Source organism: Emys orbicularis, chromosome 1, assembly GCF_028017835.1.
Source record: "Emys orbicularis isolate rEmyOrb1 chromosome 1, rEmyOrb1.hap1, whole genome shotgun sequence".
NCBI lineage: Eukaryota > Metazoa > Chordata > Testudines > Emydidae > Emys > Emys orbicularis.
This window is the reverse complement of record NC_088683.1, coordinates 138990165-139004562: the sequence shown is the minus strand read 5'-3', so window position 1 is coordinate 139004562 and position 14398 is coordinate 138990165. Positions and strand designations below refer to the sequence as shown.

General features: G+C 45.3%; 1 protein-coding gene across 1 annotated transcript in view; it reads right to left on the bottom strand.

The window, feature by feature from the left end:
* VWF (von Willebrand factor) overlaps nucleotides 1-14398 on the bottom strand; it is a 241098-nt gene that overhangs the window by 97411 nt on the left and 129289 nt on the right. Inside the window, exons 27-29 of the mRNA XM_065410272.1 lie at nucleotides 11292-12679; nucleotides 8138-8257; nucleotides 6680-6823 (exon numbers count right to left, since the gene is read on the bottom strand). Of these exons, the coding sequence (XP_065266344.1) occupies nucleotides 6680-6823; nucleotides 8138-8257; nucleotides 11292-12679 (1652 nt within the window). The remainder of the gene's footprint in view (nucleotides 1-6679; nucleotides 6824-8137; nucleotides 8258-11291; nucleotides 12680-14398) is intronic.

Genomic DNA, 14398 nt, shown 5'->3' with positions numbered 1-14398 from the left:
CCCCCCCCGCGCCCTCCCCCCGGCTGCCGGGGGGAGAGCGGCGAGCCCCTCCTGGGGCTCGCCGCCCTGCGCTCTGGCCGCCGGGGGGAGAGCCGAGCCCCAGCCGGGGCTCGCCGCCCTGCCCCCGGCGCTCTGGCCGCCGGGGGGAGAGCCGAGCCCCAGCCAGGGCTCGCCGCCCTCTCGCCGCCCTGCCCCCGGCGCTCTGGCCGCCGGGGGGAGAGCCGAGCCCCCGCCAGGGCTCGCCGCCCTGCCCCCGCCGGGGCTCGCCGCCCTGCCCCCGGCGCTCTGGCCGCGGGGGGGGGGGAGAGCCGAGCCCCCGCCGGGGCTCGCCGCCCTCCTCCCAGGGCTCCGGCGCCCTGCCCCCGGCCGCCGGGGGGAGAGCGGAGCCCCCGCCGGGGCTCGCCACCCTCGCCCCGGGGCTCCAGCCGCCCTCCCCCCGGCGGGAGAGCGGAGCCCCCGCCAGGGCTCGCCGCCCTCCCCCCCCGCGCCCTGCCCCCGGTCGCCGGGGGGAGAGCGGAGCCCCCGCCGGGGCTCGCCACCCTCGCCCCGGGGCTCCAGCCACCCCCCCCCGGCTCCACCCCCCCCCCCCCCCCGCGGGGGGGGGGGGGCAGCCGGAGGCTTTTTTGCCTGGGGCGGCAAAAAAGCCAGAGCCGGCCCTGCCTGCAAGCTAAGAAAGTGCTGTTATCCAAATGGAAACCCAAGGCACAGAGAGACTAAGGGATTTGCTCTAGGTCACACACAGGAAGTCTCTGGTGGAGTAGGGAACTGAACCCAGCTCTCCAGAGTCAAAGGCAAGTGCCTTAACTACTAAACTATATACATCTTTGTCCAACTGTCCATACAACTGAAACTATTTAAAAACAGATCTTACTCCAAATGGTACAATGTTTGTGTTTAGACAAGCCCTTAGATTAAATAGCCCAACCACTTGGTGAGATCATTTATTTCCTTTCATATAAACTTGAACAATTCTTGTCCCTTACTGGCACAGCTGTGCCAGTAAAAGCAGCAATGTAGAAGCAGTGATACCATCAAAAAAGTCCTTTTACTGAGATAGCTTTATACCAGTTCCCCGAACAAAGTAACTGTCTCTCCATAAGGAGGGTTTGCTGTGATAGCTCCACCAGTAAACCCTTTTCAGTGTAGGCAAGGTCTGAGGGACAGTGTAGAGCTCCTGACACTTATTCTGGACAACTCTGGTTGCCCCTAAAACCATCTGTGGACCCCAGCCTCTATTACTGTAGGAATTTCTGAGCAAGGCAGTCATGAGTTAAAAATGTGATTGTAAAACATGTTAAAGGATCAGAATCTCTTGCTCTAGATTCAAGTTGGCCACCAATGTACCTAACTGATATAAAAGTGAAAAATTTGAACTGACAACTCTGAGTCTTAATGTGAGCCTACTAGACTGTCTATGGACAGCTCACCCTTAAATATTTAAGAATCCAAAGAGGCAATGAATCTTATCCAGGCCTGGTAATCTGTTAGAACAAGTGCATTTGAAGTTGTACCTTCTGAGGAACCAGAGGGCTTATACAGCAAACTGTTTATGCAACCTTCATTATGACAGAGCATGTTCAATGCTGTGCTTTAAATATGTAGGTGTCCAGTGCTTAATCTGTAATGAAAGAAGTGCTGGGGCTCAAGCAATGTTTTCACATTCATCACTGATGCAGCAAGCTCGGAGGTGCTGGGGCTATGAACTGCCAAGACTAGAGATGCCGGGGCTCAGCCCCGGCACAAATTAAGCACTGTTGGTGTTCTTGACAACTATGAAATAAGAATATTACAGACACAAAAGAAAACTCCTTTAAAAGAACATTATTAAGGTTGCAAAAATCAAGCAACAAATGATAGGGAATACCAGAATTAAGGCTGCCTGTGCAACCTAATTTGGCCCCCTTGTGTATATGCATTATGATACAGTCTTTAATTACATGATCACATACTATTTTTTCCCACAGGATCCTTGCCTCATTCAGTGCACAGGATGGATGGTGCTCACTTGGTGACCAGCAATTCAGTTTTTTGTTTTCTCCTTATTGTTAATGTGTAGCCTGAGGCCTTATTTACTACATACTGTTCAAATAGGGTTACCATACGTCCGGATTTTCCCAGACATGTCTGGCTTTTTGGGACTCAAATCCCCGTCCGGGGGAAATCCCAAAAAGCCGAACATGTCCGGGAAAATCCGGCGCCGCTGGGCCGGGGCTGGGGCCGGCGGTGCCAGGGGCCGGCGGTGCTGGGCGGCTGGGGATGCGCTGGGCCGGGGGTGTGCTGGGCCGGGGCCGGGGGTGCTGGGCCGGGGCTGTGCTAGGCCGCGGGCTGGGGCCAGGCCGGGGGCCGGCAGTGCTGGCCCGGGGCCGGCACCCCAGGGCCCGAGCCGAGCCAGGCTGGAGACGCCGGGGCCGGCCGCCGGAGGGGACCAGACTGAGCCGCGCCTCCTCCCCCCACCCCCCCAGCTTACCTGCTGCCTGCTTCCTGCTTCAGGCTTCCCGCGAATCAAATGTTCGCGGGAAGCAGGGGAGGGGGCGGAGACTTTGGGGAAGGGGTGGAGTTGGGGTGGGGGCGTGGCTGGGGGCGGGGCCGGGGCCCCGTGGAGTGTCCTCTTTTTGGACACTCAAAATATGGTAACCCTAGTTCAAACCCTGCTCTGGACACAGAATTGGTAATTTCCTCATAGGCATTTCTATGGTGCTCATCACTGTAATACCTGAGTGCTTCACAAATATTATTTTATCTTCACAACATCATTGTGAGGAGAGGAGGCATTAGTATCCCGGTTCTACAGCTAGGGAGCTGAGGTATGGAGAGATTAATGTCAAACATGTCCACTAATTTGGGGTGCTCGATCTGAGACACGTAGGAGCTGAGTTTCAGAGTACTTAGCATTAGACAGCACTTTATACATTCAAAGCACAGCTCCCATTGCAGCTGACAGTGCCCAACACTTCTGAAAAGCAGACCTCAAGGTCTGAAGTCAGGCACGCAGAAAATGAGGAACTCACAATTAGTGATCATCTTTGAAAGTGACTTGCCCAGCATCACGTAGAAACCCCGTGGCAGAGGCCAGGGATAAAATCCAATTCTCCAGTGTAGCATTCCACTGCCTGCACCATGAGACTGTCCTTTCTCTTCTTGCAGTCCCCTGCCTCATTCGTTGCATATCTTCCAGCTTCTGCAGCAAATGATGCACAGCTGCTACAGATAACATCCTCCTTTATTACACAGCCCTGATTCATCCCCAGAGCAGGTCAATCCTGTGTACTGAATGAGGCAGAGGTCCTGTGCAAAAACTAGTATGTGATCATGTAATTAAAGACTATCATACTGAATATGCCCAAGGGGAATGAATTAAGTTTGCACAGGCAGCATTAATTCTGGCATTTCCTTACTTTTGAGTCCTTGATTTTGCAACCTTAACATTATTGCAATGTAGTTATTTTGGATGCAATTTCCTACGTTTTAAAAAACTTAAAAATTGAAACAACAAAAATTACATCACAGAACCATATTGAGCCCCAACAGGGGTCATCAGCAGGGTTGGGATCTTTACATGCACATTTCAGTCCTCCACTACTTAAGCTAACAAAGTAAATGGTAGCAATTGTAGGATCTAATCTTCTATGTGCACCTGCCACTAGAGGGGATGGAGATCTTTGTCAGTGGGTTTCACAGGAATTTGCTAAGGAAAGGCAAATGAATATTGAGATTTAGGAACAGTGTGTTCACTCTTCCTGTAGGGGATTATGGTCTAGTGAGTGCAGATCCCTTTACCCCCATTCCCCTAGCATCTCCCTGTCCTATTCTGCTCATATCCCTTCATCACTGCTGCTATCCCCCCAGCTCCTGCCCCAGTCCCCCTACTACTTTTTTACTCCTTTCCAACTCCCACCTCTTCCTGGTTTTCCCCCCTCACCCCGCACACCTTCCTCCTATCCTGTACCCCTGACTCCTACCACTGCTCCTGCCTGTCTCCTCCCATCTTCCAGCTCCTGACTTTTAGTTCCTACCTCTGTCCCTGTCTCCTGCTTATGAACCCCCACACTCCTATTTTCCCCCACATTCTGAGAACAGGAAATATTACTGTAAAGGTAAATAACAGGATGTGGCAAAGCTCCCCCTTTTAATAAAACCACATCCACTCTATGAGGGATTGGAACCCTTACTACAAATACACTGAAACCTCTGCAAGTGTGGCCCTGCCAACCTGCGACATGCCCCCAGCTCTGCAGCTTTGATACAGCTAGCTGTTTGTAAATTGTAGGAACACTAAAGAGTTATCATGCATGTAGTTCACACCCTGAGCGTCATCAAACAAGCTACCTGGAACTATGCAAGGGCCTAAGCAAAGAGAGTTTTACCATAGGGACCAATCCTGCAGCTGTTCCTGACACAAATACCCCCACTGACTGTAAAGGGACTACTCACAATGGTATGGGCGTAAGGATTGCACAGGATCATGTTTTGAGTATGGGAGAGACTATGCAAATTAGAAGCAGCAATGCTAGTATTGGAGTGACAATGCTGGTTGATGTATTAAACCCTTGAGCATGCCCAGGATGAACGAAGGATGAGATTTTCAAAGCCACTGTGACAGACCCAGACCAGTGGTGTACAGGAGTCTGGTAGAGGGCAAATATACTGGTCACTGGATGAGTAGTTTTCTGTTCCCTGAGTGACCAGAGCAGGGGCTGCACTAGAGTAATCAGGAACCTGCTAGAACCAGTTAAGGCAGGCAGGCTAATTAGGACACCTGGAGCCAATTAAGAAGAAGCTGCTAGAATCAATTAAGGCAGGCTAATCAGGGCACCTGGGTTTTAAAAAAGGAGCTCACTTCAGTTTGTGGTGTGAGTGTGAGGAGCTGGGAGCAAGAGGCACAAGGAGCTGAGAGTGAGAGGGTGTGCTGCTGGAGGACTGAGGAGCACAAGCGTTATCAGACACCAGGAGGAAGGTCCTGTGGTGAGAATAAGGAAGGTGTTTGGAGGAGGCCATGGGAAAGTAGCCCAGGGAGTTGTAGCTGTCATGCACCTGTTACAGTAGGCACTATAGACAGCTGCAGTCCACAGGGCCCTGGGCTGGAACCCGGAGTAGAGGGCGGGCCCGGGTTTCCCCCAAACCTCCCAATTGACCTGGACTGTGGGTTCTTCCAGAGGGGAAGGCCTCTGGGCTGTTCCCCAACCCACATGGTGAATCTCTGAGGCAAGAAAATCCGCCAATAAGCACAGGACCCACCAAGATAGAGGAGGAACTTTGTCACAGCCACCTAATGGATTTTAACACCCAAATTGAGGTGTCCAAATCTTTTAGGCAGCCTGAATGTTTCCAGAAGCCTGAACACTGGCAGACTGAGCTGAGTGCTCATGTATTTCCCAAGAGCACTGAGCCTTCTAGTCCTGACTCATGGATGCTTATTAAATGTTCTGGGATGCAGGATCAAGACCACAGTGACTGACTTTACTTGCTTGGGAGGAGCGATTTCTATTCCATTCAGGGTCTCAGACCACCTCCCTCATTGTGGTATCTGAGTGCCTTCCAATGAGAAATAAACAAGTCACTGGCAACTGTGTAATGCATCTCCCAGTCCATCTCCTCTCCCCAGGACAGGACCATGTTTTCGTTGCTTATCCTACTAGCCTCTGTAGCTTACTATACATTACATAGGAGACTTCATGAAACTTATCTATCTGAATATAACAATTTCTCCCACAAAGAGCTTGTAGAAGTCTCATCAGCCATCTGGTATTTTTATTTCTCCAGGCTGAGAAAGCAATCATAGCCAATCCTCCTGCGAACTATGGAGGTCAGGTTTTATTTCTCACTTTTCTATAGCAATAACTCTTTACAGGATGAAGTAGGCCAAAGACCCTAAAATCTGTACACTTCTCTGCTCTTATAGGACCCTGATGCTTGATGGCTGCCAGACAGAATGTGGTTCCAGTCCAGAAGAATGAAATTCTCAGAGTATTTGGTCAAAGGCCTGATATATTGTAATATAATTTGCATTTGTTGAACCTACAACTGGAAAGCTTACACAGTCTTCCCAGGACCATAGGGGAATTTGGGTTACCCAGGAATATTAGGACTAACAGACATGTTTCTGGGTACAGTTTTGTGGAAGTCATTGAAGCTGACAAATTGGTGATGATCTAAATCCTAAATTACCATTTTCCTTCACTTGCCTGAGAGATACATAACACATGAATACTGAGAACTATTCTAAGGAATAAAGAAAGTCATCATCTCCTTTCCAGTGTAAAGTGTGGTACACTATGACCTTTGCAACTCTTAGACAGACACGTTTTAGAGTAAACTGAAACTCCTTGCCCATAAATCAACATATAACTTGAATGAATTATGAAAGAATATATTCCTAGTGCACCACACTAGCACAGAACCATCTGTCCAAGATAGTATGCAGTGTTGTTGTAGCTGTGTCAGTCCCAGGATAGTAGAAAGAGAAGCTGGGTGAGGTAATATCTTTTATTGGACCAACTTCCACTGGTGAGAGACACTTACTTTCGAGCTTACACCGAGCTCTTCTTCAGGTCAGAAGTTGGACCAATAACAGATATTACCTCACCCATCTTGTGTCGCTAATGTCCAAGATAGTGTTTAGGATCAACCTACATTTAAAATTGTTCCCACCTCCCCCACACACATTCACACAATCACTTACCTAGTTTGCTGGGACCTTGCTCTCTTTGCTGAATTGAGCTCACCCTATTTAGAAGATTTTTACTCTCTTGTGGCATGTTCCATGAAATTTCGAGGGTGTTTGCCCTTGCATACTGGAGAACCGACACTTGAGTCGAGGTATTGCCTGAAGCGGAAAGCAGAAGACAAATGATATAAATAAAAGACAGTCCATCTGAACAATTTAAAAATAAATCTGAAGTCACACTTTATATTAAGTAGAGCTGGTTGGGAATTTTCCATCAGAATGATTTTCTGAAGGAAAATGCAGTTTCCAGAAAATTGAAGTTTTCCACGGGGAAAAAGAATCTCAGTGTTGATAAAAAAAATTCCATTGAGAAAAATTTAAATGAATTTTTTTATTGTGTCAGTTTGACCCACACAGGAATATTTTGTTTTGCTGAACCAACCTGAAACGTTTTGTTTGAATCAGTTCAAACTGCATTTCCCTAACAGTTCATTACCTTATGGGAGTTGTAGTTTGGGTCCCATTCTCTCCTGTGCCCTGATTCCATGGTAGATTAAAGAGACTGGTGGTATTTAGCCAAGATGTTCACATCAAGACCAAACTTTTCAAGCAATAGATCCATGCACCTAAGCATGGGAGGGAATCATGTTGTCAGGACTGGGACATAAGCAGCGTGTCTAGTGGCTGGAATCAGAGTCAGGAGCCATGCCAAGGGCTCAAGCGAGAGTTGGAGACCATGGTCAAGGATCAGGAACAAGGCAGGAACCAGAAACAGGTCAGGAAAGCAGGAACCAGAAGCATGGCAAGGAAGCCAGCTTCAGGAGTCAGGCAAGGCATGGTCCAATATAGCAGCCAGGTAGAGCCCAGGTGTGCAGACAACTTCCTGTGCCTTTCTTGGGTTTAAATAGGAAACTCTGACCAATCAGAGGTCCTGCTACTCCTCCACTCAGGGCCCAGGAAGGCCAGCCTGTTGTGGCTTCAGGTTTCCTGGTCTCTCCGCTTGGGTGGGAATAAGGCAGCAACAGTTGCCTGGGAACCCTGCGGACCCAGGTTTGAGACCTGTGGGTTCATGACACTTGCCCTCTTGAAACAAGATATTATCCCCCTCCCTCAAGAATGTAGTCAGGACATTCCCACTAGTTATCAGCCAGGATGGATATGATTCTGACCCACCAGTACTGGAACCAAGTGCACCACTTCCTGTATCTTGACAAAAGAAACAGCTTAAATTTCAACAGACACCACACCAGGATGTTCCTCATCCTCCTTGGACACGGTCACTAGAATGGGAGCCAACTGAAATCCAGGGGATCACTCATACATTGAAATTTAAGCTTCAACACTTTTTTTTTTTTTTTTGGTTTAAATCGGGGTGTATGTCTAAAGTATCAGGGTCAATACTGTCATGGCCCTTACACAAACAAAGCAAGAGTAAAAGAAAACTGTGTTAGAGTTAAAGGGCTATTTACTTACTGATGCCATAGTTTTCAATAAATGCTTTTACAAAACTTTTCATTTCCTCAAACTCTGATGCTCCAACACTGGAACTTCCATCCAGAAGAAACATGATATCCATTGGTCTGCTGCAAGGTTCTGAAAAGAATATAAAAAGGCTTCTTATATAAGATAGCCATACCAAGCGTCTGCTGAATAAGGAAAGGAAGATGGAAGGAAAAGGACAGTAGACAACTGGAGTTTGGGAAAACAGTGGGGCGGTGTTCTGTTGATACAAGCAGTAACTTCCTCTATGTCAAAACATACTAAGTTGTATGTTCAACATGATAGCTTTGCCCCCCAGGTCTCCAAGTAGGACATCTCATGAACATTCCTGAATCCAACAAATCTTTGAGGTTTTGCTTTACTTGGCAGTGGTGAGGCCTCAGCTGATATGCCAGGTCCATTTTTGAGCACCACACTTTCAGAAGAGATGTGGACAAACTAGAGACAGTCCAGAGGACAGCAACAAAAATGATAAGAGGTGTAGAAAATCTGACCTATGAAGAAGGGTTGAAAGAACTGGGCATGTTTTGTCTAGAGAAGAAAAGGCTGAGGGGGAACATGGTAAGAGTCTCCAAATATTTAAAGGGTTGTTGTAAAGAAGACAGTGATCAATTGTTCTCTGTGGCCACTACGGGTAGGAGAAGTAGAAATTGGTTTAGTTTGCAGCACAAGAGATTTAAGTTAAATATTAGAAAAAACTTTCTAACTATAAGGATAGTTAAGTACTGGAACAAGTTATGTAGGGAGACTGTGGAATCCCTATCACTGGGGGCTTTTAACAACAGGTTACCTATGAGGGATGGTATAGGTACATTTAACCCTGCCTCAATGGGGGATGAAGTAGATGAACTCTTGAGGTCTCTTCCAGCCCTACATTTCTATGCGTCTGACGAAGTGGGTATTCACCCACGAAAGCTTATGCTCCAATACATCTGTTAGTCTTACGGTGCCACAGGACTCTCTGTTGCTTTTTACATTTCTATGATTCACAAAAGTTTCATGGTGAAATAATCAAACCTAGAAGCAGAGAGAGGAAGTGATTTTAACCTCTGATGGGCAGGCAGATGAAAACAATATGGGTCCATCAGCTATTCTTTAATGACCTGAAAATCAAAAAGGAATCCTATAAAATGTCTAAACATGGACAAATTACTAAGGAGGTGTACAAAAGAACAGCACAAGAATGAAGGCTAAGGCACAAAATGAATTACACTTAGCAAGGGACTTAAAAGGTAACCAGAAGAGGTTCTTTAAATATATTCAGAACAAGAGAAGGATGAAGGAAAGTGTAGATCCTGTACTTAACGGGAAAGGAAAGATAATAACTGATGACATCAAGAAGACTGAAGGGTTTAATGCCTATTTTGCTTCAGTCTTCACTAAAAAGGTTAATGTTGACCAGATTCACAACACAATTAATATTAACAACAAGGGTCAAGAAATGCAAGAAAGAATAGGTTAAAGAATGTTTAGATAAGTTAGATATATTCAAGTCAGCAGATCCTGATGACATTCCTCCTAGGGTACTTAAGGGACTAGTTGAAGCAATCTCAGAACTATTAACACTTATCTTTGAGAACTCCTGAAAGACAGATGAGGTCCCAGAGGACTACAGAAGGACAAACATAATACCTATCTTTAAAAGGGGAACAAAGAGGACCTGGGGAATTTTAGACCAGTCAGTCTAACTTTGATACCCAGAAAGATACTGGAACAAATTATTAACAATCAATTTGTAAGCACCTCCAGTACCATAGGGTTAAAAGGAATAACCAGCATAGCATCTGTCAAGAACAAATCATGCCAAACCAACCTAATTTCCTTCTTTGACAGGATTACTGGTTGACTGGATAGGGAAGAAGCATTAGATGTGATGTATCTTGATTTTAGTAAGGCTTTTGACAGTCCCACGTGACATTCTCATAAGCAACCTAGGGAAATGTGATCTAGATGAATTTACTATAAGGTGAGTGCACAAGTGGTTGAAAGACCATATTCAACAACAGTTCACTGTCAAATTGGGAGGGCATATCTAATGTAGTCCCGTAGGGGTCAATCCTAGGTCTGGTACAATTCAATATTTTCATTAATGACTTGAATAATAGAGTGGAGAGTATGCTTCTATAATTTGTGGATAAAACCAAGCAGGTGGGGTTGCAAGCACTTTTGAAGACAGAATTAGAATTCCGAATTGACCTTGACAAATTAGAAAATTGGTCTGAATTCAACAAGATGAAATTCAATAAAGACAAGGACAAAGCACTTTACTTAGGAAGGGAAAAAAATCAAATACACAACTAAAAATGGAGAACAACTAGCTAGGTGGTGGTATTGCTGAAAGGGATCTGAGGGTTATAGTGGATCACAAATTGAATATGAGCAATGTGATGCAGTTGCAAAAAAGACTAATGTAATTCTGGGGTGTATTAACAGAGCACTGTATGTAAGAGACAGGAGCTAGTTGTCCTGCTGAATTTTGCACTGGTGAGGCCTCAGCTGGAGTGCTGTGTCCAATTCTGAACACCACACTTTAGGAAAAATATGGACAAATTGGAGAGAGTCCAGAGGAGAGCAACAAAAGTGATAAAAGTTTCAGAAAACCTGACTTATGAGGAAAGGTTAAAAAAAACTGGGCACATTTAGAAACAAAAGACTGAGGAGGGACCTATTAACAGTCTTCAAATAGTAAAGGGCTGTTATAAAGAGGACAGTGATAATTTGTTCTCCATGTCCACTGAAGGTAGGGAAAGAAGCAATGAGCCTAATCTGCAGTAAGGGAGATTTCGGTTAGATATTAGGAAAAACGTTCTAACTATAAAGGTAGTTAAGCTCTGGAATAGGTTTCCAAGGAAGGTTGTGGAATCCCCATCACTGGAGGTTTTTAAAAACCGGTTGGGCTAACACCTGTCAGGGATGGTCTAGGTTTACTTGGTCCTGCCTCAGCACAGGGGGCTGGACTTGATAACTTCTCAAGGTCCTTTCCAGTCCTACATTTCTATGACCCTAAGTTCACCTTCCACCCCCACTCCGATCAACTTGGACAGCAACATGCAAAGCAGAATCCATCCCTGATTCCAGAGAAAGCCTGATGAGAAAGAAAATACGTAGAAAATATATCCAACTTTACCTGGAGGTTCTGAGGGCAATCTGGATTTACTTGAGCAGCACGTTTTCAACACTGAGTCAGGTGCTTCTCGAATAAGTTTGTTATAACCCTCTATGATTATTGGGGTGTGCCGTTGACTGATCTTCTCAAGCTCTTGAATGTTCACATTGGGGGTAATACCTATAGGGATCACATTTATGCCATTTGCAACACGTGAGATGACATCAGTGGCAGGGTTTGCAGTTACCATGTACACTAAGTGTGGCACTTGTCCCCTGCCTCCATTGTCTGTGGTAAATGTGTGTTCAGAGACATAGCTGAGGGCATTTCCAGTGTTGGTGGCATTCCCGCCTTGGTACTGTATCTTCTTCACCACCTCAATAATGTCTTGCTTTGACTGTGCTTCACTGAAGGAGTACTCAACGGTGACAGTGTACGAGTACTGTATGATAGTAATATGAATGGTTTCTTCTCCTATGTCCATTTCTCTGATAACTTTTGCAATGAAACTCTTGATTATATTGAAGTTCTCCTCTCCTACTTTTTCAGACCCTTCAACAACAAAAGCTATATCAAGCACTTTGGAAATCTCTTTACTTGGCAATGGGGTCATAGCTAATCTCGTGGACTCCCAGACTGGATAGCGTACCGTCACAGTAGCTGCCCGGGGCGAGATTGTAATAGGTTTTTGGGTGGTAGTTGTTAACACATCACTTTCTTCAGGTACAAGATCACACAGGTAATTGATTATTTCATCCCTGTTTTCCATTAACTCCTGTACATTGTTCATTATGAAGGCCTTGTTTTCTGGCCACTGCCTTTCAATTAGCTTGATTTGCTCCATACTAATAGACGGTCCAATTCCTACTGGTATTACTGTGACTTTCTTCTTTTGCAGAAGAGTGAGGATGCGCTGAATATTTCCTGGAGACTTGCTGGCTGTCAACAACAGAGCAATTCTGGCAGCATTTGTCCTTGGTGCCTTTCCAAACACATGGAATACAATATATTTAAGCACTTCAGTGGCAGAGGCAACTTCTCCACCAGTGTATTTTATGTTTTGGACAATTTTCCTCATCTGAGATTGTGTTTTAATATCTTTGAGCCCAAGATAGATGTTGGAGCCAGTGCGGTATTCCAGAATTGACACTCGGATTTTCTTTTGGGAGATGTGGAGTTTTTCCATCATGCTAATTATGAAAGCTTTTAACAGTTCAAAGTCCTTTTCTGAGAGTTTGTTGGAACCATCCATCAGAAAGGCCAGGTCCATCATTTTGCTGCAGGAGTATACACGTGTCCCTATGTCTATATCTGTTTCTTCTGTAGCAACTGGTGTTGGTATAATGATTTCTTCCTCTCTCTCTTCTGACTCACAGGCACTACATGTTAAGTTCTTTCCTTCACAGTGACTGCAAGAACCACCAAAAAGCTAGCGGTAAAATGAACTTTGATAACAATACACCACCCCTGATTTAATACAGTTATATCTTATATAGAAATGAGTAAACAAGCAAGTCAGCATGAACATATAATTTGCCATGCCAGATTGGATCTATGGACTATCCAGACTATCAAGTTCCTTGCTCAGTACTCTATGATTGTTGCTTCAGAGGAAAGAAAACTGCCACCAATGGTGCTACATGGCAAATTGTGCATAGTGGGAAAATCTCCTTATTCCTGCAGCAATCCTGGGACACCCAATAATGGAATCATTACTTATGGAAATACACTAATGTATGCATGCAGGAAGCATGTGAAAAGTACTAAGTTTATTAGATAAATGTCTTTTCCCCAGCTGTTTTTGACTGAACATTCGTCATATCATGGAAACATGACACCAAGTGGAGAGCTACATAGAAGTCACTGGGATTTGTAGGCATCACTTCTGGTGAACATGGCCAGTAGATTTGGTTTGCACCCTCTGGTTGTATCTTCACTAGGAAAAAAGGTTTATTCTTAACTTGAGTTATTTAACTTGAGTGAACTAACTAGAGGTAAAATCCTCGTGAAGACAAGGCAGTTTGTAATTGAACATGAGTTAGCATGCTGAGTTAAGGACTTTGAGGGAGTCAAGGGTTTACCTTGACCTGCTAACTCATGTGAAAACTGCACACTGCCTTGTCTTCACGAGGATTATACCTCAGGTTAGTTCACTGAAGTTGGCTAACTCGAATTAAGAACACACCTTTTTTTCCAGAGTGAAGACCAAGCCCCTCTGGACTGTGCCTCATGTCATGGGTTTGTTCACACCTGAAATCTTAAACTGAAGTTTCATACATAGAAAATCATCCAATTCTAATGGCCTTTTGCCATTGTCATTATGAAATCAATTAAATTCACCTGGATCCCTTTGCTCCCCTTCCTGTGTTTTTAGATCTTATTATTACTCTTATTTCTCTCTCACACACATTGCCTTTTTCTTATTATCTTGACTTTAGATTTTGCCATGTGTATTTTGCTCCTGTATTTTTTATTTTACCTTATTTTTCTCCTCTTCCCTGTACTAAAATTCTTCTAGCTCTTTTCTTCTCTCTTTCTCTCAGTCCCTTTTCTCTTCCCTTCTCTCAAAAAAAGTAGGAGCTGCCCTCTCTTCCTTACTCCTACTCTCTTTCCTTACTCCTCTTCTCTTCCAAATCTTCCCCTCCACTCATATCCATTGGCACATTCCCACTTTTGCCTCCTCTGCATGTTCCCGTCCTTTTTTCCACTTTCTTTATGGGCCTCCATTTCTCCCTTACTCCTCTCTCTTCACCTTTCTCTCTCCCCCATAAGTTTTCCCATCTACTGCCCGTCTCCCATATCTACAGCCTTGCAGGAGATTGCTTGTGCTCCCTTAGCGTGTCTTCAGCAGCTTCTACATTGCCAAATCCATCTGTTCTGTGCTCTTTGCTCTGCCTGACTGAGGAAGGAGCACTCCTGAACCCAAGCACAGGCTAGTGGAGTACCACTCAATGCATTTTTCCAAGTCTATTGGACAGTAGGAGACACAGAGTAGGGAAAATGTGTGAAATGGCATTTGTCCCTCCAGAAATACAAAAGACACTAGAAAAGATGGAGAAAATTCAGGATTTTCTGAAGAATCTGGGCAGCTGGGAGGTTCTTGGTTTGGTTTTACATTTATTAACGCT